Here is a 24,637-nt window from a genome sequence, read left to right as displayed (position 1 = left end):
ACGAACAGAATGGTTTTTAAGGAAAATCAGGATGCAGACTGAGTTTAGGTGAAGCATGGGGCTGTTTTGCTATTAGCTTTCCTACATCCTACTGAGCCTGAACTGCACTGCTGCTCAGTGCTTCTTGTGTTTCTCTGTGTGTTTCTGTGTGTGTGCTTTTTAGGCAGCTGTTTGACCTCCCGTCTCTTGACTGCTACAGCTGCAGGGGTGATTTGGATGCAGAAACTAGGAGACATTCCCCCATCCTTAAAAGAGTGACAGTGGTGTAAGACTGTACGCCACTGTCACTACTGAGTGAGAAAGGAACACACAGCAGCGACGTGCCTCTGTTGTATGTGTGAGCACACAAGAACAGCATCTCACCTATTCCTGCATACAAACACACTTACGAAAGTGCTTTGTGAGTCCAGCAGAGACACAGCGGGCATCCAGACAATCATACCATCAATTTTCATTCATCAGTTTCTGTAAAATTGTCTGCACATCTGCCAAATGGAAGTACTTACACCTTGTTCAAAGGGTATTTAAACACAAGCACAAGGTGAGGACACGTACAACAAAAACTCAGTGACACATCGATGAAATAAAAAACACAACAGCAGCACAGAGCTGGAGACAGAGATTAGACAAGGCAGACGACAAGACAAAGGAGTCAGCATAGTAAACAGGGAAGCACATGGGAGTACAAACAGGACAGGATATGGGAGGGGATAACGAGAAACAGAGAGCAGCACTTCTTAATCTGCAGGAGATTTTTTTCATTTTCTATGAGAATTTTCTATTAAATAATAGGCAAGCATAAAAAAAGCAGTAACATGATATTTAACTGTGGAGGCAAGACAACTTTGACAGCTCAGGCCAACAGTAATGTTGTTTCACCTCAGCAAAATCAGAGAACACTCCAGAATCAAATTTGGTTTTCTTTTTGAAAAACATGCTCAGGTTAGAAACTTTGACCCCGTTGATTAACTGAAAACGCTGAGGTAAACAGGAACACACACAAAAAAAAAGATTTTGGAGCATCAGAATTTTTTTTCTCCCAGGGGAGAAAAAAAAAAACTAAACAGAAATACAGCTCAATGAACCCTCTCCTGGCAAACCCTCAAAGAGCTTACAGGGCCCAATAAATCTCCATTGGAGCGGCTTGTCAGTGATAAGGTCAAGGTTATTAAAAGTGCTGAATATATCATGAATAAAACAAAGTCAACTCACAGTGTTCTAAATCTCATACACACCACTGACTTCATAGATTTCTAGTGTGATGGCGTTTCTTTTTGAAAATAAAGGGGTTTTATCTGTTTCTTACATTCAAATCCCGAGAAGGCCGCTCAGCATGTGGACCTCGGTTTCAACTCTAGGTGGCAGTAGTGGTTAGAATAATAAAAAGCCATGAGGCAGAACAGCTATTGCAACTAGGCTACAGCTCTGCTTGGTTTTGTGCTGCTGTTATCAGAGCTCTGAACTTCAGAATTAATTGAAGCACATGCAGAGGCTCTTTGTGATTCCTGTTGGTAACTCTATCGCACTAATGGCAACAATGATGCCTCAGCGGAGGAGGATTTAGCCCTGTGAGAGGTCAAGGAGGGGTTGTCTGGAGAGGAAAGGAGGAATCAGGAGGCACTACGAAAGCACACGGTACCAAAGTTTCGAAAGCGTTAAGAGACTCACCTCTGGTCAGATGGGTTCTCCAGAGACTCGGGACTTAAGGGAGCAGGGGAGAAAGTCAACGGCATGCAGTGTGAGCGCAAGGGGCCACAAGGAAAAAGAGAAGGGAGGAAGGATGTTGTGAGCCCATTGGGTAACTCACAAACTAGTTTCGACTTGGAGCTGCAAAAAGCACTCGCTTATCTGCTCTACTACAATATCGACTTTGTCAAGAGTCGATAACAACTGTTGTGTGATCATAGGAAGTGTGTAGCTTAGCCTTGATAACACCACAACCATAAAAGGAGGTTCTCAGGGGAACCACTCGGATCGAGGTGGAGGACTAATGCGGCAAAATGCCTTGGATCAAGCATTTTTTAAAAGATTAAGTACATTCATGGTCAGTGTGCACACCGGTACGAGTCTGCTATTAGTCAGCGTCCAATTATTGAACAACTCCTTTATATTTATAGTGCTGCACGCTACAGTACTGCAGCAATTACCCTCTGTCTAGAGATGAAAGCAATGAATGAGAAAAATTGGGCAATTGTCAAAAAATGGGGTCAAGCTCCGTATCAGTTGAAAGTCATGGCCACATAATGATTTGTCACTGAAATAATGGGGCTTGAGCGAATCGACCAGAGATCTCAGATACGGGCAGAGAGGTGAAGGAGTAGTGATCAAAGGGTGCTGTAAATAGTAACAGGCTGGGACCCAAAGTGAGAGTTTGACCTTTTGGCCATACGAGCACTTAATGACCTCTGAAGGCATTTATTCATTTCCTTTACACAATCAAATCAAGCTGAATTGATTGGCGTGCCTTCAGAATACTGCACCGAGGGTCTGGTTTGCTCAGATTCATGCTCATTGTGGCTCTTAGTGAATGTGACATCCATTAAACTTTTGACAGTCTGGCTCCAAGGACCACTGTCCCCTCCTGCTAAGTGAGATTGATGCCCATGGCTACACACTGCAGAGAGATCTCAATTGGAGGTCTAATCTACAAAGGGAGACAAATCTGTGATTAACATGTCACAGCCTTTCTGTACAGCCGACTTTGTAATTATTCACAATTACAGTTAGAGATCTGGCAAAAATGAAATGACAGAAGCCCTGGCATGGTTTGGAACTCTGGGCTGAATCCAGTCGGCTTAATTTGAGCTGAATTCTGCTTGGCCGCTTTGTGGGACTTTTTAAAAAGAGGTTACTTACCGAGCTAATGAGGAGGAAGAAAAACCCTTAATAACTAAGTCATGACCGAGGGTCTTCCCAAGCAGAAATTCCACAGGCACCAGAAACTAGGTTAAGGGGTATTTAGTATATCCTCTTGCAGTTTTTGAGGGGCCTCATTCATTTCCTGCATTCAACGCTTAATGCCATTCAGCATAAAGTGCATGGCAATTCATTTTGTTTGTGAATGACTTACAACCATGCATAAAATATTGCACATTCTGAGTACAGCAATTTTTCTCTGAGGGCTGAGCACAATGCTTATCATGCACACATCCATGCTTTCATTTGCATTGGAAAAAAAGAAAGTATCTAATGACACTGCGAAATGTATTTTAAAATAAAGGATTCTGTTAAATTAAAATATGATATGTAGCTTGAATATGAAATCTGTCTTAAACAGTAAAGATGATTTTTGTGCAGAAACTGAATGTACTTTAATCTTTTTACTTGGGTTAACTATCAAACATGGATTTTTTTGGTGCTGTTAGTTGGGCTTGACTTGAAACCTGAGGAACACCCAGTCTTAAAGTCTACTTACTCTGGGATCTCATTGGTCAGTTGGCTTGAGTGAAAAGGAAAGACAGTGAAGGACATTCATGTGAGACAAAGACACGTGTGGACAACGACAAGGGAGGTCAAATTGAAGGACAGGAGAAAGAAAAAGCAACTTGGACACTGACACCATGCACAAACAGCAGAGATGCACACAAAGACAAAGACACATCAGACAGAATTCTCTAGCCAGTTGTTTCTGAGTGAGTGTGAGTTGTGCGTCTCCATGGGAGTGTGGTGATCTGCAGGCTGTGGCCCGGTTTTCACACCTCTGAGTGTTTGTGTGAAGAGCTGTGAGATGAAGATATACAGCCGTATGCTTGACGTCTTTTCAGGTTCATCACATAAACATTTTGTTTATGCCAACCTGGAGGCACACTCTTGCCAGCCTTGTAGATGGATGGAAGAGTAAAAATGTCTCATCAGCTGCCGAAAGGGAGAGGATTTCTTACCTGCTCACGTCATCAGCTTTTTTTTTCTTCCTTTTTTTTTTTTTTTTACCTTTACAGGGTGTTAAAAATTGCAGGCGACACTTCTTTGGATGCTCGTTTGATAAAAAATAGACATTTTCACACCGAGAAGTTCAGTCCTGTGTGTGTGCTTATTGTCCGGCTCCTGTGTGAACTAAGCTGTAGACCACAAAGTGAACTGAGTGTGCTCAGGGCAACACTGTGATTGTTAACTGTCTCGCTAATTAATGAAATCCTGTCAAAAGCGAAGCACAACTGCCATAGACGGGGGGGGGGGGATGAGCTATTAGCCAAGCGTCTAGTTCACCCCTGAAGCCCAAGCACTGATGATATCATCAACACTGTCATCACAGCTTACCAAGGGACGATATGGATAGACAGAGGGGTTATTTGGCTAATAGCCATTACAATGGAGATGGAAGATGTAGCTGAATAGATGACGATGTTCCTCTTGTCCTCTTCCTTACCTCTTTGTAACAGCGTTGTGGTACTCAATGAACGTCCGTCCGTCAAAGGCGACGGCCTCGGTCTCTCCTGCAGACTTCTCGTAGATGGCTGTGAAGGACATGGAGGGGTGAGAAGATGAGATCACACGAATCGATAGGAATGAGGGTTGGGTTATCAGAGCTTAAAGCACTGGATTGTGAGCAAATGTGGTAGGGGGGAGTAGTTTCTAATTAACGTGAAAGGCTCGGCCGACCACACGCACACGGTTAATGGCGAAAGCAGTGACAGAGTGTGTAAGACAGATCGGGCCAGAGTGGGTATATGTCTGGCAGAGTAGCATGAAGATGATGAAAGGGATGTGCAATGCTTTAATGAATATTCCGTTGACACATTTCATCATTTTCATAACTCTGCCGCATTAGTTTGAAATCAATACATAATGGCACTGACATAAAAGAGACATCACGTGTCTAATACTGGCATTATTATCTTTGGTACAGACAGAACACAATGGAAATAAAGGTCTTATAAGCAGTGAAAAATCTGGCTCGTATTTTACCTGATATTCAGGCAAGCCAAGAAAAAGCTGTGTTACATGAAGCATCGCAGATTTCAGTCCCACTCATAGTATGCTTTAAAGCAGCCAAAATGCTACGTGTCCTCTTAGAGCAAAACCTGATAGTCTTGGATGAGAAAATAGAACAATTTGTACAGTTACAATGATTCATTGCGACTGCACGCTGCCATGATAAGGTGATCTCAACCTACTGAGTATTGTTAGCCATGGGCTGACACAAAGGCCAATCACACTGATGCTCAAAATTGGGGTAGGAAATGTGCTTAAGCACAGAGATTTTCTGTGGTTCATTGACTCACATTATGATAAAGACAAATGGAATATGTCTGTAAGGATAGACACTGACAAAAGCTGGATTACTCACTGTTCTGACAGTGTCCCCCTGAGAAACCGTTGAGGCAGACACACTCATAGGTGTCCAGCTGGGGGTTGCATCGGCCACCATTGTGGCAGGGCTCCTGGGAACAGGGGTGGTCCTGGAACATGGCTACGTTGCTGGAGCGCAAGGCGTTCTCCTCCCTGAGGATGGGTGTACCCATCAGAATGATCTGGAGGCAAGAAACACAGAGTTAAAAAAGGAGCACTTCAATGGTTTTGTGCATACGCTAAAAGTTAGTTTAAAATTCATGTCATCAGGCGTTATCTCTGCCTGGGCTTCGACAGATTTACATAACAAAAAGATGCAAAAAGGGAAACATTGACATGAAATAAAAACAAAACAGTGATGATCTTACAAGAATGGTATTGGTTGTAATATGTGAAATGTATCACAGAATAAGACTTTTTGACTCATACTGGGGAAAAAAGTTGGGATATCTCAGCCTCTGCTTTTATGATTTTTCCCTTCTGGTTTTAATTTGTCTCTTTAGAGTCTTGCAGTACAATACTGAATGACTGGAGGATCTCTATAAAGCCCCAAAAAACTATTATTTCTGTGTAAAGTCAAATGTTTGTTATTAAATAAGCAAATTTTGGAAAAAAAACATCCTGAAGTATTTCTTGATAACCCACTGAAATCCAAAATGTCACAAAAAAAATCACTCAAATCTAGAACAATCTGTAACATATGGAGCAACCATTTTTTGCTGTATTAATAACACTTATGGGTCATTGGAGAAATGTTTTACATGTTGATTCCATTTAAAATAAAATAAAATGTAAAATAAATAAACAAATTCAACTTTAGTTTTTCTTTGTTTTGATGGTTTATGGCCTTATAACTGCTTCATACTGCATAAAGCATGTTTAAGTTCTCTCTCCTTCTTCATGGTTTTGTTGTTTCCATAGAGAGGCAGGACTTTATATTGTAGTGAAAAATGAACCACAGCGAATAAAAATGTGACAGGAGTGAGGGACACACTAAAACTGTTCAGAGGTGAGAGGGTTAAGGGCTTTAGACTCAAAACCTCAGCTTTTCTGCTATGCACGTACACAGACATTTTTTGAAACATAGCTTTTGCTAATGCTATGTACTCTAGCAAGGATAACATTACAGACAAAATATTTGTCCTGTAAAAACAAAATTCCTTGAAGCTCAATTAGAACGCCTTGTTTTAAAGTAGTTCATCACAACTCGCCGGCAAAATCCGGCATTAAAACAATATAATCTCATGAACACTTTTCATAGATAGACCTGCATTTATGTAATACTTTAAGTGACCTTTCTTTGGGGGTTACTTTGACAGTATAATCCTCGTCTTGGCTTCATGTCTGTTACCTCTGTTTAATTATCGTCGTTCAATCATCTGATTAAATTTTTCTCTCTTACCAAAACTCTTGAAGATTATTACTTGTTACCATTCTTGTCTGTTATTTAAAGAAAAGCATCCAATTAAAGGGATTTGTGTTTTCAGCTTAACAATCGTTAAACCCTAATTATTGCAACACATCCTCAGAACAAAAAAGTGCATGCACCAATGCAATAGATTCAGTTTAACACGTTCCTCTAAAGATAAATTCCACACTTTCATCACACAATAAAGAAGCTCAGAAAGTAGGTGTTGATACAACACACATGTTAAAACAGTACATCAAACTGAGAATACATACCGTCTTCTTCATAATTAACTATTCCCTAAGGCCAAGGAAGACAAACACCACATTTAGCTTTTGATTTGCTCAAAAGTGTCAAGGGAAAGTTTGTAGCGGAGAACTAATGACAAGTTTTTGCAAACAGAAACATCCTGCCTTTGTTCTACTGAGATATTTTTGGCACTCAGAGATGAGCTTTTTACTGGAAAGTGGAGAAAAAACTGGAAAGCTGTCAGGGAAAGATCTGAGAATAGCAAAAGGGAGGGACTTCAAAACGCGCATTCTATTATTAGTGCATGCTAATCCTAATGAGCAGAGTCACTGCCTGTCACAGTGTGAGCTTATAATGGAAAACGACTAATATGAGGGTCTGTAGTATGACAGCTGGACAGCTAGTAACTTATCACTTGACTTTGCCGCTGTATGTCTCAGGACACAAGGGCCCAAAGTTGTTAAAATAACATCTAGACTCCACACACACAGCTAATGACTAAATATTCCTTTAAGAAATAAAAGCTTGTAAACATTTACCTTTTGGATTGTTCCCTTGAAGCCCTCTGTGAGAGCAGCCACTCTTGCTAGTCGGCTGTAATCAGGAGCTCCGCCGACAAAAAGAGACTCTTTCAGGTTAAGATCTACGTGCATGTTCTGGTGAGACAAGACACAAACAGAGTTCAGCTGGGGAGCCAGAGCTGTGAAAAAAGCCACACATATATCTTTAAAATCTTTTCCAGACCCCATCTTCAATCTGTCTCTGGAGTATTCTCCTGAGGACATAATGGTTTATGGTTTTACTATAGTGAATGGAGTTATGTGTTTGTGTCCAGGGAGCCATAAGTTAAATCACATGTATAAGTTGCAGACCACAGTCATGCCACAGTCACATAGATTGTCCCATTAAAAAAAAAAGAAAGGATTTATCCATATTGTACCCAGCAGAGGGTTTAACTGTACTTCCTTGCCTTAGGCCAATACACTTGATACATTACAATATAATTGATTTCTGTGTCTCTCAGAGAGAGTGGTCAATTATCCTCTATCTGTATGACATAAAAAGAGACTACAAAGGAAAATCAGGAGCAGGCTGGACTTGAGATATGGATGGTTCTGTACAGACATCTCTAATGAATGGCTGATTATAAGCACCGACCTTTCAAACAGTTGAGTGTGGAGGCACATTAATTGCAATTCATTTGCGCAGCAGATGGCTATGAAATTCGATTCTTTCCACCAAACCTTTGGGACAATTGCTTTGCACTAGCAAGGTGCCGCTTCCTACTTTTGCATGGAAGAGCCGGCCCACTTCAGAAAGAAAGAATTAATGATCTTTATTTTATGTAGGGCAGTAATTGCCAGAGGGGTAAAGTGGAGTTAATTGCTGGAAAAATGATGGAAGAAGCCAAATAAACAGACTTTGTGCAGGCAAGCTGGCGTCGATTCGGCTTTTATTTAGGATGAGATTTGGAGTGCAGGAGGCAGCGGTGCTTGGCTGGAGCCTGGGGTTGTGTCACTGCACCTTGAGCTGCTTCCAACAGAGACAGGGCAGGGACTTTGGCCAAAGCTGCTGGACCCAGCCGTGGCTGGAGCCTCTAGGCTTTGCCAACAGTTGTCACCAACTGTACGACATTACTGCTCCCCAACACTCACCTACTCTGCAGATCAAGTTACAGATGAATACTGAACCCGCTCCTCTGGTTTTTCATCTTGTTGAAGACGCTTTCTAAAGGTGGTACTTGCTATCTGTATATGTAAAGCCACTTTCGTATGACTCTAGAGTGAAATTTCATGCGGTGAAATGGTAGATCAGGTTGTGTTTCATCTCAAACAGGCAACAATCTGCCCCTGGTCAAAGAGGACTATGGAGTGACTCTTGCTCTGGGATGTTCAGTAAGTCTTGTTTATGTTGTCATGAATGACTGAGTGGGTGAAAGAGTGACAAACTTCATGATGTTATGGAGGACTGTTCTTGTGTGCAAAAGAAGTGAGAGCAGATGACAAAAGAACAGCCTGGCTTGGCTTAGCACCTCACTGTCTCCTACGGTATATATCCTCCTCGCCTCCCGTGTCTTCGCTCTCACTTTCCGACAGGCACGCGGCATTGGCGTAATATCGCCGCCTACGCTGGACTAATGAAGACGTTTCTTTGTTGCTAAAAACAATGGTCGTCACTAAGATGACTGCCTCTTTTCCTTCTTCCCTCCCACCCTGCCACCCCCTTCCACCCCCACAGCAGATGGACCGAGGTGAAAGCCAAACCGTGTTCTTTAAGAGCATCTCTTCTTCTGTGCTGTGTGTGCGTGTATGAGCTTATGAAATGGCAAAGTTTTTCTACAGAACTGGCCCCTTTAAAGCTGCTCACAGCTCTGCAGAAGTAGCTTTTATTTCTGTGCTGTTGTTGCATGGAGAGATGGGAGTGAGAGGACGTAGTGAACGGCTCAAATGAAATACAGGCAAAGGTGTGACTGGGACTTGTCTCATTACCTTGCGTGATTTCTTATTTCCAGACAGCACATCATAGAGAAGGAAAGAAAATAGGGAGGAAGAGAGTTATTAGGGGAAGACTAGTAAGTGTCTGTGCACAAAGAGGCATGCAGAGCTAGACAAGTGCAAAAGCTCACCATCCACACACTGTCACATATAAGCTCATGTACTCACTCATGCATACCGTACGTAAGAGCATTAAAAACAGCTGCTGTGTGGCACAGAGAAGTGGCACATTAGGTACATTAAATAAGAATATAAGACATGTAGAGAATGCACCTTATACTGTACTCATACCACAAAACAGTGCAAGTGTTTGCTTACAAGAGTGAATGCAAATAAGACAGCGAGTCTAAGAAGGCCATGCATGAAGCAGATGGTGCGATTGAGAAAAGATGAAAAGAAAAAAAACTTCATGGATGAGAGACTGTGAATAGTGCCACTTAACCCAACCTCATTTACAGACTACTGCCATTCACAATAAGAGGTAAAGTAGATGTTTTATTTCTCCTGTACTTATATATGTGCCTTTGAAAGTTTGTACCTCATTAAGCTCAGCCTGAGCAGTCTTTGATATGATGATCAGTCTCAGCTTGCTATATGCATCCATACGTATATGTTCCTGTGTGTGACCATCTTTGACAAGGTATGGGTTGCTCTAGGCAAACCATTCTGTAACTCCCTCCTGGCTCTTAACGCTGAAGTAGGAGAGAATTAGCTGACAGCCACACTGGATAGGCTCTCTGCATGGAGCTCCATAACTAGTCTCAGCTCATCCTTTGCGTCCTCCCAGCCCGACATCCATCTTCACGTTTCCCCCTCTTCTTTTTCTTTAATAAGATTTTCTGCTTCTGTTGCTAGACTAAAACACAATTACCATACGGACGATGGGAGGCAGCAGGGGAAGGACTGAGCAATGAGGGGAGAAAAAAAAGGGTTGCGTCTTAAAGGAAGATGATGGAGTTGACAGAGTTCATGTTCATAATCACAAATTACACTGTTTAATATAATTGGATGACTTACAGACTTATCAAACTGTTAGATCACCTTCATTTAGAAGCATGTACCTGCTTTATTGGTCTAGGCGTTGGGCTTAAGAGTTTCATTACACTCTCCTCGCTGCTGCTGTCTCTCTCATCTGCCTCCACCTCCCCAGACTCCTCCTCAAAGGCTGAATTCATAAAATTAAATGTATACCAGCAGTAAAGGTTGTTTTCATTTCTGTGTGTCAAGGCTGAGAGTTTTGCAAAAAAGTGGAATTATAAAATTAGGACAGCTTGTCAAACTGGCCCTCTCCATCTGAAGCTTTCCCTCCCACCCTGACAGAGTCAAAACAAGCCAGCAAATCACAGGGTATGAAGCTGTGGAAAACCTCAGCACAGAGGTGAAAACTGCTGATCCAACTGTGCCTGAATTAGTATGGGATTGGATTATCTTCATAAGGCCAAATAGGAGCCCGAAGTGGCATTGATGGGATACGAGCACACAGATGAGTATATATGGGCAGAAGCAAGGAGAAGCATAGCATCATAGCATAGGCCCATCAGCCCTTCATGCTGAAAGGAAGATAACCATGAGCAGGAGTACGTTAGCTTGCTGTTTCTTACTGGTGCCTCTCCTCGGACCGGATCCTTCTTGTTCACCATGATCTCTCCTTTGCGGTTGGAGCGCTCCAGGTTGATGGTATTCCACACGTTCAGCTGGATTGCCTCCTTACTCCTGAATCGCACATACAAACACACACACTGTCACATGCTAGGAAAAACTGACTTGATTGTTGCTACATAACAGAGGAATGCAAAACCTTGCTGTGTTTAATGTATAATGCATGATCCTTTATGGGATTACAGCACCTTGTATGTTGCTTCATGTCTTCTTCGTATGGATTATAAGAATATAAAATATCAAATATTGGTAGTCTCCCATGGTCATACCATTTGGCAGCACAGAATGATCTGACTGCACCTCATTATCATTCTGTTATATGAGGAAAAACACTCTGGGCTGCTTGGCCTTCTGTAAACCATTCATAATCACAGTGACAGGGGAATCGCTTTGGTGCAACATTTGCATGCAGGGAGGCAAGAACTGTCATTAAAATGGCTAATTTACCCAAATACAACTAGCAGAGCTGCCTGACTGCATGATGCAAATATTCTGCAAAACGTTAAACTTTAAGTGTAGCAGGAGGTTGTTACTGTTGTTTTTTCTGAAGTCAAGGGTATTTTTGAAAACAGTAACGCACAGGTAGTTGAAGGGGAGGTTAGAGCTGCATCACAAGCACAGTCAGTAGCAACCTTCTCAGACTACATCTGGTGATTCAGACGAACCTGATGATGGCTGACCCCTTTCCCAAGTCGTAGCGAAACTCCAGGATTCCGTCATTGAGAGACAGAGAGATGAAGTCTCCTTTTCCGTCCGATTTTTGACCGTTATAGAAGATCACACCATTGGAGTCATTGGCCATGAGAACCACTGTCATGCTGACCTTTTGACTGAAGATGTAGAACAAGCACAACCAATAAACAAATGCAAAATTGAGTGAAACACGGCTATCTGTACTCAGAGGTACCATATATTCTACATGCTTAGGTCTGGATAACATTATTTGTGTAACTCTCATTGTCAATTCAGTTCAGGCTTACGGAGGGCAGTTCTGCCTTAGGCACAGAACAAGCTCAGGCTATGAAACCGACAAGATATCCAGTGTTCAGTAATACATATAGGGCTTCACTGTGTGAGTTTCACACTGAGACATGGGACTTACCGCAGATCGTGCCCGTAGAGATGGAGACCCTTCAGCTCCAGGTAGGAGTCTCCATTGAATAGTGGCATGTAAGACCCTCTCCTCTCAGCCACTGGAAAAACAAAGAGACTATATTCAACCTCAGGTCCTTGTTGCAGACAGAATTGAAATTCAGGGATAGTCAGTGCGTCTTCAAGGGACCTGTCAGCATTATGGAAAGAGATGGATTTGTGTTTTTATAGCCTTTGGGATTAAGACTTTCTCTTGACAGAAATTCAAACAAAAAAGATCCAGAAACCCTTACGTCAGACTGATTACACAGCCCGCCACTGTATAACAAAAAACCTTCGGAGACATGTGGAGTTTAACACCACAGCCGGGACCTATGAAATAATGCAGCCATTGTATTTTGGCAGGCCTTTTCACAAATTCATCTCTTTGCGACGGGTCTATGTCTGGCTGTCCTGTTTCTGGCTGTCTGGAGTGATTAGGACAGGCACTGTGCCATCCTTCTAACAAGTGGCTTGACATTAAAAATCACTCAAGTGTCACCCGGGGGTATGTGTTTATGGTGTTGTTTGCAAAACTACCATCATTCAGAGGCATGTGTTACATGAGACGCTTACGCACATGTACACACACACAAAGCTAACACACATACCTATCTATGTAGCCGGCTAGAAAGCCTTTATTCATAATTGGCTGGGATTAGCTGAGTCGAGTCAGGATGGAAAAGGCAGACGGAGATGAGAAAGCTAATTAGTTATTGTGCACAAGACTGCTAATGATGATGGCACGCACTATGGAGGAGAGGGAAAAATAGTCCTGCACACATAACAAGGAATTGTGCACTAAACTAGAGTACCAGAGCTGCTCAGAGTGTAGTTTCTTACAAAACAGTTCTTTTTCACCCATGGCTCGCACTGAAAGCACAGGGATCAATAAGTCAGTAGAGGTCAAAGCATTAGAAGGAGCAAAGTGACCAGGAAAAACCATCTGACCACAAGATGGAGGGACTGAACTTGACAACTGAAAAAAGTGAGTCAAGTTAAAGCTTTTACAATCATTCTTTGCTCAACTATTAGAGAAATAAACAACTGAAAAGCAATACTTAGAGAGTGGTTTCATCTATCATGAAGGTCAATGTAAACATTGGGCTAATTTTATTTAGATTTCAGTAATGTTACCTAATTATTACTTGCAATAAAACCTTTCAAAAACCCTATAAATGTAGCAAAGGCAATGCTAAAGCAGCTGAAAATCAAATTCTGCCTTTTTAGTAAAGTTTGCAGCTGTGATCAAAGCTCCCGGTCCCAGCTACAATCAATCAGATCTTCAGCAGAGTTCAACTCACACTGTTTATGATTCACACACAAACACTGTAGTGGTCACTGACTTCACATAGTGAAGTCAGCGAATGTGAGACACTTGAAATTCAAACTCCCCCCTGCAGTTGGTTTTTCATGGAATGCTCAAGTCCAAGTGATCCTACTTGGGATCCCACTTACATTGCTAAATTGTAATGATTTACACTTTCACAGGGTTAAGGCAGTGAGGAAAGTAGGCCATTCAATACTACTGGAACACCCTTGAGAAAAGTCCTTGACTGTGAATATTATATCGGTGAGCTGGACTCACAAACTCTGGCAGATATGAAATGGAAACCACGGCTCAGCAAAACGTGCACACACACTCAGATGCAAACACTTCATATTACTACTAATTCACCTTCAGGCTCCCGATGAGTGGGCTCTAAGCTACCTGTCTTTTTAACTGTTCTCAATGCAGCCCTCAGAGGGGACGTCTGCCTGGCTGCCACCGTATCTGTGAGCTCCTGTCTGGGGCTGACACTCTGGCTGACTGACGCTCCCATTAATCACAGTGGGCAGGGAGGACTGATGCGATTAGTCATCTCATTGATTCCTGTGAAAAAATAGCCTTTTGAAATGGGAGACGCTCTCGCTCACACGGCATTGATTTTTGGTTCACCTCAATTTATTTTAATCACCTGCTAACTGGAACTCAGGGCTTGGAAGGGGGCTATTCCCACCTGATTTTTCTAAATTCCCAGGGGTACAAGGGTGCATGTTTCTCTTTCTCTTTAGAACTGTGCAAGACAGTATATTCTCTTTAATTTGCAGTTGCAGAAGTCAACTTCTGCAGACATACATGACAACAACTAGAAAGGCAGGGAGGGAATAACATGAGTAGACTTCAGAATGCGACACCGGGAAAAGTGCTAATGATGAACTTCAAAAGCAGCTGAACCGTGCTTTGGTCTTTTTCCCAGCAGCGGACTGGTTTTGCGATGTGAAACTAAGTACCAACAAACATGTTTGAAGACAACACCTGTGGGTGGATAGGCAGGGAGGGACTGAAGGAAGGTTGCAGCTTGGCTCCTGCTTACCCACTAACAAGCGTAGCCAAGTCTGGGTTGTGAATGGCCCGACGGGGCCAATCATCTAACTCAGTTCTGTAACACACAAACCCTACCAACCCCTCGCACCCTGCAGGCTCACCCTCCCCTTCTGCATTTGATCTCCCTTTTCAATTCAAGATAGATGGAAATGTTACAGAGCGGAAAGCAAAGGAGGAAAAATGGGGAAAAACTGAGGAGGGTCTACTCAACTGACTCCAAACTGCTCTGGACAGTAACTGAAGCATGAAGCATGATGTTACACCACTATATACAATGTTTAGTCAGATTACCTTTCTCACAATGCCTCCCTTCACGTCCCATGGGACACTCGCATTTGTAGCCTCCCTCGGGCAGTGCCTGGCACTGGGAAGATGGATGGCACCTGTTAGGCTCACATGGGTCATGGACGTCAGCACATGTTGGACCTGGACGTAAACACACAGATATCCACCATGAGAAATCCACCAATGAAGCGTGCAACATTTTCTACCACTGTCTCGTACATTCCATGTGAGATGAGGGAGCCAAAAAAAGGGGAGAGAAGTTAAGTATGAGGATTTCCTCAGTAATAGAGGTCATTTTCTAATAGGATTTGGAAATATTACACGTCCAGATTAAACAGTGGAGAGTCTCCCTGCCATGCAGCCATGCTTTGGGGCCAATGTGATGGTGGGAAAGGATCACCAGTGTCTATTGGATGATGGATTTGCCCTCTGCCACAGACCATCTGAATTCACCCGTCATTATATTAGCAGTCAGAGCCTGTGGAGAGTAGAGCGCTTTAATGACCCCATCCCCGCTGAGCTCACAGGGCTCCACCGTTTTCCTCATTTTCACTTTTGGAAGCTCTCTTTCATGCACCGCTCTCACTTCTTCCCGACCACAGCTCTTTTTTCATATCTCTTCCTCCTCTCACATCTTTTAACTGTAATACTCTCTCACCTCTCTCATTCATCTGGCTGTCCCGGCATGTCCTCCCTCCAACCACAACTCTCCCCACCCATTTACTCTTTCTTCTCCCTCTCTGTGATCTGTCCCTCCCTTCGAGACAGGCAATCTTAGCCACTTTCAAACTGACATCATGACAAAATTAACTAGAATGTGAGTCTGCAGGCAAGCGTCCAGTTCTCATTATCAAAATTCATTTTACACCATGTTGCCAACACAACTTTTATCAAAGCAGTGCCTCTCCTGAGTAGTGGGTTATCTATACTCAAACTCCTCGATAATAACCAAATATGAAAGCATTGTATGAAAGGCAACAACAATGTAATATGATACTTTATTGAGCACATTTTAAATTCAAAGAAAATGGCAGATAGGGGCTTTCAAAACCACTGCTCCACACCTATGTGAGAATAAAATCCTTGACTATTCAAGCATAAAAGTTAACTCTGACAATTAATCTGGTTCTTATGTGAAACTTTCTGCAGTGGGCTGCTGCAGTATAACCAGCTTGGGACATGCTTGGCTAGGCCCTGATGATGTCTGCTCTTAACTATATTCTCTCTGAGTTGCTTGTTAGTTGCCATCTGCTGGAGGGAGAAAAAGAGGAGAAAGGGATATGGAAGGAGAGATAGGCCAAAGGCCAATCACTGAGAATTTGTTGGAAGTTTTCATGTTCCCTATACTGCGTCAACATTTAATCCCTCATTTCTGTGTTGGACACACAGATTTGATGGTGTTTACAAAATGACTTGCAGCGCTCCAGCTGGGGGCACGAGTTACACTGTCAAATTAGGCTGTCAAGCTTACTTAGGATTTGTGAGTAAGACATGACCACGGTGAATCCCCAAAGAGACGGCAAAACAGAAATATACATACACACAAATATACAAGTTTGAAAATTACACACGAATAAGAAGTATTTTCTATTTTTTCCTCTGTATTTAGACTGGAATTACCTTCTCAATGTCCCACGACTGTCCAGAAATCCCAGTATGATTATTTGAAAAACTGCTGAACTGCACCACTGTAGTGATGAAACTTTCTGTTGTGAGCGTCTTACCCCAGAATCCCTTGCTACACTTGCAGTGGAACATCTCAGCCTCCTTGACCTGGCACGCAGCAGCGTTCTTGCAGGGATTTGGCTGGCAGGGGTTGTTACCACATTCACCCACTCCACTGCCATACAGACTGTCACCACCAGTCTCCTGCAGGTTCAGCACCCGGTTGTTGACATCCAGCAAGCGGATGCAGCCCACCAGACCCGTGGCCACTGCTGTCCTTTCCCTGACACTAAAGAAAGAAAGAAATGCTACAATTATTATTTTCAGCTATACAGCAGGCTGTTCTTACATGAAGTAGAGCATGAAAAAACATGAAAACAAACTAAAATGTAAGTAGTAAAATATTTATAATATGATGAGTCTCTTTTTTTTAAAATAATGAGCCCACAGTGAGTAAAAATTTAACAGAAGCAAAAAATGTCTAGAAACACTCACAGGGTTAATAACTCTGAACTTACAGTAAAATGCTAAATGCATTATACTGTAGATGTATAAATGTATAGCATAAATGTCTAGCATTGCTGGTAAACTTATTACAGAATTCCAAAAATTCCAAAAAATAGAAATGGTGTGCATTTGTAAATGAACCCGTGCTTTACCACATTACACAAACAGGGGATCAATAGCTATATATATAGCTATTTTTTCCCTCCAAGTTCTCCATCTATAAGCTAGTCCTTTATTTCTCCCCATGCCAGGGGAAATTCTCATTGTTACAGCAGCTTATGTAGCAATAAACATAGCAATAGTAAGAAAATAGTAGTAATAATATTTACAATATGTACAGGGATGAGAAATGAGAATGGAAAAAATAAGTTTAAAAAGTGCAAAGATGTAGCAGTGCAAGAATCGCTGTGCTAATTTTATGGTCTGGGGTGATATGACATGAGTCCAGTATATGCTAGCATCAGCCAGTGATGCTGATGTTGTAAAGTCTTATAGCAGATGGGATGAAGGACCTGCGATAGCGCTCTTTCTTGCAGGGTGGATGTCTCAGTCTGCTGCTGAAGGAGCTGCTTAAAGACCCCACAGTGTCATGCAGTGGGTGAGAGGGATTGTCCATGATGGATGTGAGCTTTGCCAACATCCTCCTCTCATCCACCTCCTCTATGGAGTCCAGTCCATTATCTATTCACCCCTTAATCCTCATTAGGGGGCTGGAGTCTAGCCCAGCAGACTTGGGCAGAACAGGGTCACAGGGAGAACATGCAAACTCCATGGAGAAAGATCCCAGGCCCAGGCCGTGACACGAACTGTGGATCTTCCAGGTGCAAGGGAACAGTGCTAACCACCGCACCAATGTGCAGCCCTCCAAGTTCTCTAACGGGTTAATTACTATGAAAACGAGATTTACTGTAAATAACTGTGCTGTTTGGAAATAGTGGAACACTGAACTCAATGTTAAAGGCTGTAAACTAAAAGGTTTAATTTAAAAGAAGCCACAGTTGATACATTTTCTGTCTGATTTATTTCCTGCAGTGACTATTATCATAATGGTGTAACTGTAAGTGTAGGAAGAAGGTCTTACTCTTGCTTCATTTCCTCAGGCACTCCTCCAATGAACAGGTGGGTGTCGAGGTTGAGGCCGTCTGTGCCGCGGGGACTCTCGCCCTCAATGTGTGGTTCGTTGTCCACGCTGAGCATGGCGTTTCTGCGATTGCGAGTCACCACCAGCTGATGCCAGCGGCCCTGACTCACCTGAACTTTGCTGACCAGTGTACCTGTGCCTGAACCTGTGTTAAACCTGAGAACAGTTGATATACAGCATGTTAGACCAAGCCTCAGTCCACTTCATCCAAAAATCATTCTGTTCCTCTGTACTCTTACACTTCATACCAGTGTACTGCACCACCTGCAGAGATTGTTTTCCGAAAAATACTTGTTATTCATTGAGCGCCTCTAACTGACTAGAAAAAATCTGCTCATACAGTCAACATGACAGAGAAGGATGAAAGGAAGAAGAAGACTTCCCTTTTGGGATTCCAAACTCCAGTATGTGACTGGAATGAAGCAGTTACTCATTTAAAAATGTATTTCACTCCCTCGTTTTAATTCAACCCTTAATCTAATGAGGTTTTGTTGAGAAAAAGGCCATATCATCACAGAAAGAAGCTGCAGTATATGTGCACCCACACATATGGTAGCAAACCTGAGAGCAATTATCTGCCACAAATAATTAGTTCTTCTCCCCATGTCTTGGATTTGCAGAGCTGTGGGTGGTAATCTCACAGCTGTATTTCTGGAATTGAGGCAGAGCTGTATTTGAAAGCACAAGTGACTAATGAGCTCCTTTAGTTTGCTATTGATTTTACTCTGAATAGAGAAATCTAACCTGGTCAGGTTGGGCGAAACTGAAAGTACTTTGAGGGGTCAGAGTGAAATATGAGACCCAAAAGATTAAAAAAGCAGATGAAGTTTGAAATAATAGGTACAAAACAGGTGTGGTGCAGAATCTGTAATTAGTCCATTCTTGTCTCTTCTGAAGATGCTGTCTTTTTAAAATTCCACTCTGGGAGAAGAGATGCATCCTTGGTGTTTCTGCAGGATTCTGACAGCAAAACTGATAATTTAAACAGACTTTCTGAAAGTTACTGTCAACCTCAGTCTAAATCTGTTGATAATTATTACAAAATATATTATTTGTACCTTTCTACATGTCTTTAATGGACACTACACCAACTTGACGTCAAAATCAACTTACTGCACATGACAATTGATACTTGGCCTAACTTAAAGTCAAACTCTACATGACTAGCTGATAGAGTACCAGATGTGGGTGTTTACCTGACAAAAAGGGTCTGACAGTAACATCAATGAGTGGCATTATGGGAGATGTAGGATGCTATATTTCTGGAGTCTTACTCAATATATCCATTTTTTAAAAATTGGTCTTCATTAGTCCCTGTAATTGTTTTTAAATAGGTCTGTGGTTGTTCTCCCACCAACTAGCTTTAGTCTCCATCATGTCCACTGTGGGATGCTGCTGCTGACCTTCCTCCAGCCCACTGCTTCCAGAAGCCCATTTCCACCAATCTACTCTGCATCGCCCTTACTATACATGATATGCTCATCTACACACTGTTTGCATCTTACTACCAGCTACATATGTAGTATATTTAATGCCAGAGCCGTACACCATAACAGTAAACTATGAATCAGTTTCAGTGTTGGTCTGTTCTGTATATCCCCAGTCACTCTGTATTCATTATGCATCACTTTGTATGGATCATCTATGTTTCTCATATCATGCATTTATGCTAATTGTGTGTTATGTGTTTTCCTGGTTCCATGGGTCTCCCCATATGAAGTTTCTTAGGGAGTTTTTTTCTTGCCACTGTCGCCTTAGGACTTGCTCTGGGGGTTCAGGCCATCTGGGTTCTCTAAAGCGTCTTGAGACAATCTAAACTGTAATTGTCGCTATATAAATAAAATTGAATCGCATTGAATCTGGGGCCAACATTTCTGCTATGTAGCTTGGAGCAGACCATGATGTACTGTGAAAGTGATCAATAAAATTTTAAGATTAATTCTAAAACAAACAGGAAGCCAGTGTAGGGAATATGAGTGACGTGATTCTGGCTGCAAAGCCAATACAAAGCAGAGCTACTGCGTTCTGAACCAGTTAAACCTGAGAGACTGACTGTTGGTTTATGGCAGAAAAAAGGGAATTACAGGATTTGAGCCTGAAGAAAATAAGTACGCAAATTATATTTTCAAGGTTGGAGTGTTGGAGCACTGGATGAATTCTAGAGAGATGGTTAATTAACATATGATATGTTAATTTTATCTTCACTGCTCAGTACATGTACAGTTCAAAGCATCTATTTGCCATTTTTGGCAAAGATCTCCATCTGTAAATACAAACAGCATGTTTCTTAATCCAGCCTGAAATTTGTACATATGTGATTAAAAATAACAAAATGCCCATTTTAGACAACCTGCACACATTTCCGTGCATATGCTCCCACCACCTGTAAATGCGATAATGTGAACAGCTTATTTGCAAATTTGAACATATTTTTAAAAGCCTTTATAGTCGTACCCTTCTAATCTGTCATGAAGCTTCTGTATCTGTTTATTTTCTGGCACAGCTGTAATTATTTGCCTCGTTATCTTCAGTACTGCGTTCTTGCTTTATTCGTATTTACATCCTCCGTCAGCTGCTGCTACTGCAATGACCCTGTTTCCTCATAGGGATCATTAAAGTTTCATCATTGGGAAGGATGGATTGGAAGGATAAAAGCATCCATAAAATTCAATCAAACAAAAGCAACAGAATCAATAGCTGACAAGGTTGCTGTGCTTCTTAACCCAGCCGACACTCACCTGAGCTCCATCCTGCCACTGACTAAAGCCAGAGAGATGAAGTCCTTCTTGCCGTCCTGGCCATTGTAGAGTAGGAGGCCGGTCATCTCGGAGGCTCTGAACTCCATGGCAATGCGGACTGTGTGGTATGCGCTCATGGTTTGGAAGGCCAAGTAGGACTGGCCTCCAAAAGATGGGATGAAGTACTTGATCACTGTGGGAGAATGAAGACAAGCCAATCCCGTCATTACTATGTGATTTGCTTTTGTAATGTGCATAATTAAGTGAGAGCGATGGTGGTGTGTCACTGGCGCTTGATGGAAAAACAAGCCTTTCTATCAGTTTATTTTAGGAATGGGTTTTTTTTCCAGAATGCTTGATGAGTTTATCAAAAGGAGAAGGCTGAGAAAGAGGAGGAGCGGAGTTTTACACCCTCTCTCAAGTCATACACATTCATGTTCCCTCACACACACACGCACACACACACGCACACACACATATATACACACACACGCATGCGAACCTTTGTTTTTTTTCCCTCTACAATTATGATTATTATCATCCATTTTCTCTCCCGGGCTCCTCTTCTCTCTTTCCATCTGTCTTTCTGTCCATCTCTCTGAGGAGAATGGCAGCTGATGAGCTCCCTCTTTTCTAATGACTTGATTGATCTGAAGGAGGCTCACATGCAGTTTGTGTGTGAGTGTGTGTGTGTGTGCATGATTTCATTTAGCCACTCTAACTTAAAGACACACACTGATTCTAACCAGCTAATTCCCATCAAAGCAATTAGTGTCAATAAGATGCAGCTGCATGAGGTTGCTCCTCACTCCCAAATATCCCAAAGTAGGGTAAGAGGGAAGACACAAAAGAGTTGTGCTGCTCAAGAAGTTCTTGATTCACGATTTTCTCTGTGGTGCTGATTAGATTCTTTGGTGAACGGCTCAGTGGTTGCTCATTTCTGAAGATGCTGAACCTGTTTGAATCACTTGAGATGAGTTTGAAGTGCTGGAGGAATGCTGTATGTGACTCAACCTCAAAATCTTTGTTATCAAGTTTTTTAAGAAATCCAAAATAAACCTGACACTCTGTCCTGGGCTTCCATTGCTGTTAACTCACTGAGCTTCACAGAATACAACAGAAGTGAGAACACTCCTGTGCTCCAGCAACCTCACACCTTATCACCTTACAGTAATTGCATTATTTATAAGAAGAACATTAGAATATTTGTTATTTAAAACTAAAAACAGCTTTCATATGTTATATTAAAAACAAACCCCCGGTAGGAAGTCAATACAACAAAAGATATTACTGAGATTTAAATCTTTTATTTATTCAGTATTTCATATGCATGCCTTTATTTTAAAGATATGGAGGACACCAGATTTCATATGTTCTTTCATTCGTAATTTTTTTTCAGTTGCTCTTTTCTGGAGGGGTTGTGTTGTTGCACCTTTCTCTGTAAAATATCCCAAATAAGTTCTATTGGATTCAAGTCAGGTGACTCCAGTTGATACTGACTAGAGTCGTACCTCTTCTGTGGTATGCTCTATATGGCCCAATAAACCCACATCTGTGCCCACTTCACATTTAATTTCCATATATATATGTAAAATAATTACATTTAATTTACACATATATATATATTACAGCATGGACGGAAAGTCATAACCTTCGCTGCCACTAAAGATATCACATTGCACTAACCACAATTACACAAAACTAAAGCATGACAGAATAAATAGATGTCATTTTTCCTCTAAGTTTTATTTATTATTATATGATTTAAATGATAATATATGACATGATATGATATTGTATTATATTATATATTTAAGCTTTTTATTATAATAGTGTATTTCTCCTGCTTTATTAACACATTAAAGCAGTTGAGGACGTGGTTAGTAGTGATTATACAACAGGTTAAAAGGCATGATTGGCACAATGTAAAATGGAGTGTCTAAAACTCCCTTAGGTGCCACAAAATCTCTGTAAATGTTAGCCTTTGGGGAAAAAAAATCTTTGAAATTGCTAATCAGAGCAACGCCAAATTACAGGTAAAATTTGTTTCAGCTAATTTTCTTAGATGAGTTTTTCAAATAAGCTCAGACTTTGAAACTTTTTTTAAGTTTTTTTTTTTTGGTCTTTTTGCCTTTATTATACAGGACAGTGCAGACAGTAAACGTGGGTAGAAGACTGGGGGAATGACATGCAGTAAATGGCCATGGGCTGGATTCAAATCCATGACCGCTGCAACAGGGACTATAGCCTCTGTTTATTGATTGCACGCTCAGTCAGCTGAGCTATCTGGGGCTTTGAAACTTTTGATTTAAGAGTAAGAACAAATAGAATGACCTCCCAATACATGACGAAAATGAAAAGACGCTGGCTGACTCACCCTTCTCACACACGGAGCCTCCTCGGCCAGCGGGGCACTTGCAGCTGAAGTCGTTGCCATCGTCCTCGCAGGTGCCCCCGTGGAGACAGGGGTGGGAGTCGCAGGGTTTCTGGGGCTTGTGGTGAGTTCTGCCTCTGACGTGAGTGATGGTGGTGGCTGGAGGCGGCACGGTCGTAGTGGCAGTGGCGGTGGCAGTGGTGGGGCGTGGTGTGGTGACCGGCGCTGAGGTGGTGGTGGTGCGTCTACTGCTGGAGGGCCTGCGGGTCGTGCCTGGTGGGCGGCGGGTGATGTAAGGGGAGGTTGGCGGAGGCCTGGTGGTGGTGGTGGTGGAGAGGGCCGCGGTGGTGACTGACTCTGTGGTTGTCATGGTGGTGGTGGTGAAGATGGGGATGGTGGACAGGCCTGAAAATGGCAAAAGAAAAAGAGAGTATGTTGAGCCTGCAGTCCTGAGATGTCCCATTCAAGACCCATAAAACCTTTGATAAATCACCTCATGAATAACTTAAAACCCCCTTTCACTTTATTAATCCCCACACACTCCTGTTAAGTCCACACTGCATTACCATAATTGGTGAAGCGAATATTCTCGTCCTCTGGCTTCTTCACGGAGATGCTGGTGTCTTTGGAGGCCTTTAACTGTTTCAGCAGCGCTCCAACGATGTCGTCCACGGTGTAGCTAGTGTCTACAACAAACAAGAGGTACAGCCACTCAGGGCAAAGCCTCAGAGGAGCACTCCAAAGCAAATACAGGACTCAAGCTTCTTTAATGCTACAATGGATATATCAGACAGCCATGTGGATGACAGGTGGAGCGTCTCTACGGACCATTTGTCCTCCAACCATAGCTTGTCTGGCTTTTTTCCAGATGAATCGCTCTCATAACGCTCGCCACAGATGTTTGCTTTACAGGCCATAGAGGAGCACCTCATAACTGCACCCATCGCCCCATGTGAAGGATATGAAGACGCTAAATGATACTCGTAAAAAAGAGAAAAATATAAAAGAGGAAGGGAAGGAGGAGGCTGGTGTTTGGTAAGTATAAAAGTAGTGCAAATGACTAGTTGTTGCCAATCAACCGTGTAATCTTGAGATTAATATGTATTCTTACAAAACTTTGCCTAATAATGAAAATTCAGCACCTAGAACTGGTGGAAATGAGTCAGAACTGTGCTTACAGCTGTTTTTGCAATGAAAACAAACCTTCTAGAAATTAGGAAAACCGCAGTAATCCCCTTTTAGCTGTCCAGTGATTGACAGCATATTAAAACAGCGGCCAGCAGGTTCCTGTACCCTTCTGAATTTTTTTGGGCACACTTCTAATTTTC

The 24,637-nt window shown here is 42.1% G+C and overlaps 1 protein-coding gene across 10 annotated transcripts in view; it reads right to left on the bottom strand.

The window, feature by feature from the left end:
• Positions 1-24,637, bottom strand: part of agrn (agrin) — a 309,753-nt gene that overhangs the window by 8,670 nt on the left and 276,446 nt on the right. For 5 of the 10 annotated variants that reach the window (XM_035947335.2, XM_055013259.1, XM_055013260.1 and 2 more), the window contains 14 exons: positions 23,876-23,995; positions 23,313-23,714; positions 20,936-21,128; positions 18,138-18,353; positions 16,609-16,838; positions 14,891-15,025; positions 12,203-12,293; positions 11,766-11,930; positions 11,043-11,154; positions 7,486-7,602; positions 5,288-5,471; positions 4,367-4,454; positions 3,416-3,439; positions 1,669-1,701 (listed from right to left, as the gene is read on the bottom strand). In XM_035947335.2, the coding sequence (XP_035803228.2) occupies positions 1,669-1,701; positions 3,416-3,439; positions 4,367-4,454; positions 5,288-5,471; positions 7,486-7,602; positions 11,043-11,154; positions 11,766-11,930; positions 12,203-12,293; positions 14,891-15,025; positions 16,609-16,838; positions 18,138-18,353; positions 20,936-21,128; positions 23,313-23,714; positions 23,876-23,995 (2,110 nt within the window). The remainder of the gene's footprint in view (positions 1-1,668; positions 1,702-3,415; positions 3,440-4,366; positions 4,455-5,287; positions 5,472-7,485; positions 7,603-11,042; positions 11,155-11,765; positions 11,931-12,202; positions 12,294-14,890; positions 15,026-16,608; positions 16,839-18,137; positions 18,354-20,935; positions 21,129-23,312; positions 23,715-23,875; positions 23,996-24,637) is intronic. The other 5 variants (XM_023268417.3, XM_023268420.3, XM_023268422.3 and 2 more) reach the window with 3 other exon arrangements.

Source organism: Amphiprion ocellaris, chromosome 8 (genome assembly GCF_022539595.1).
Source record: "Amphiprion ocellaris isolate individual 3 ecotype Okinawa chromosome 8, ASM2253959v1, whole genome shotgun sequence".
Lineage (NCBI taxonomy): Eukaryota > Metazoa > Chordata > Actinopteri > Pomacentridae > Amphiprion > Amphiprion ocellaris.
This window is presented reverse-complemented; position numbering and strand designations above follow the sequence as displayed.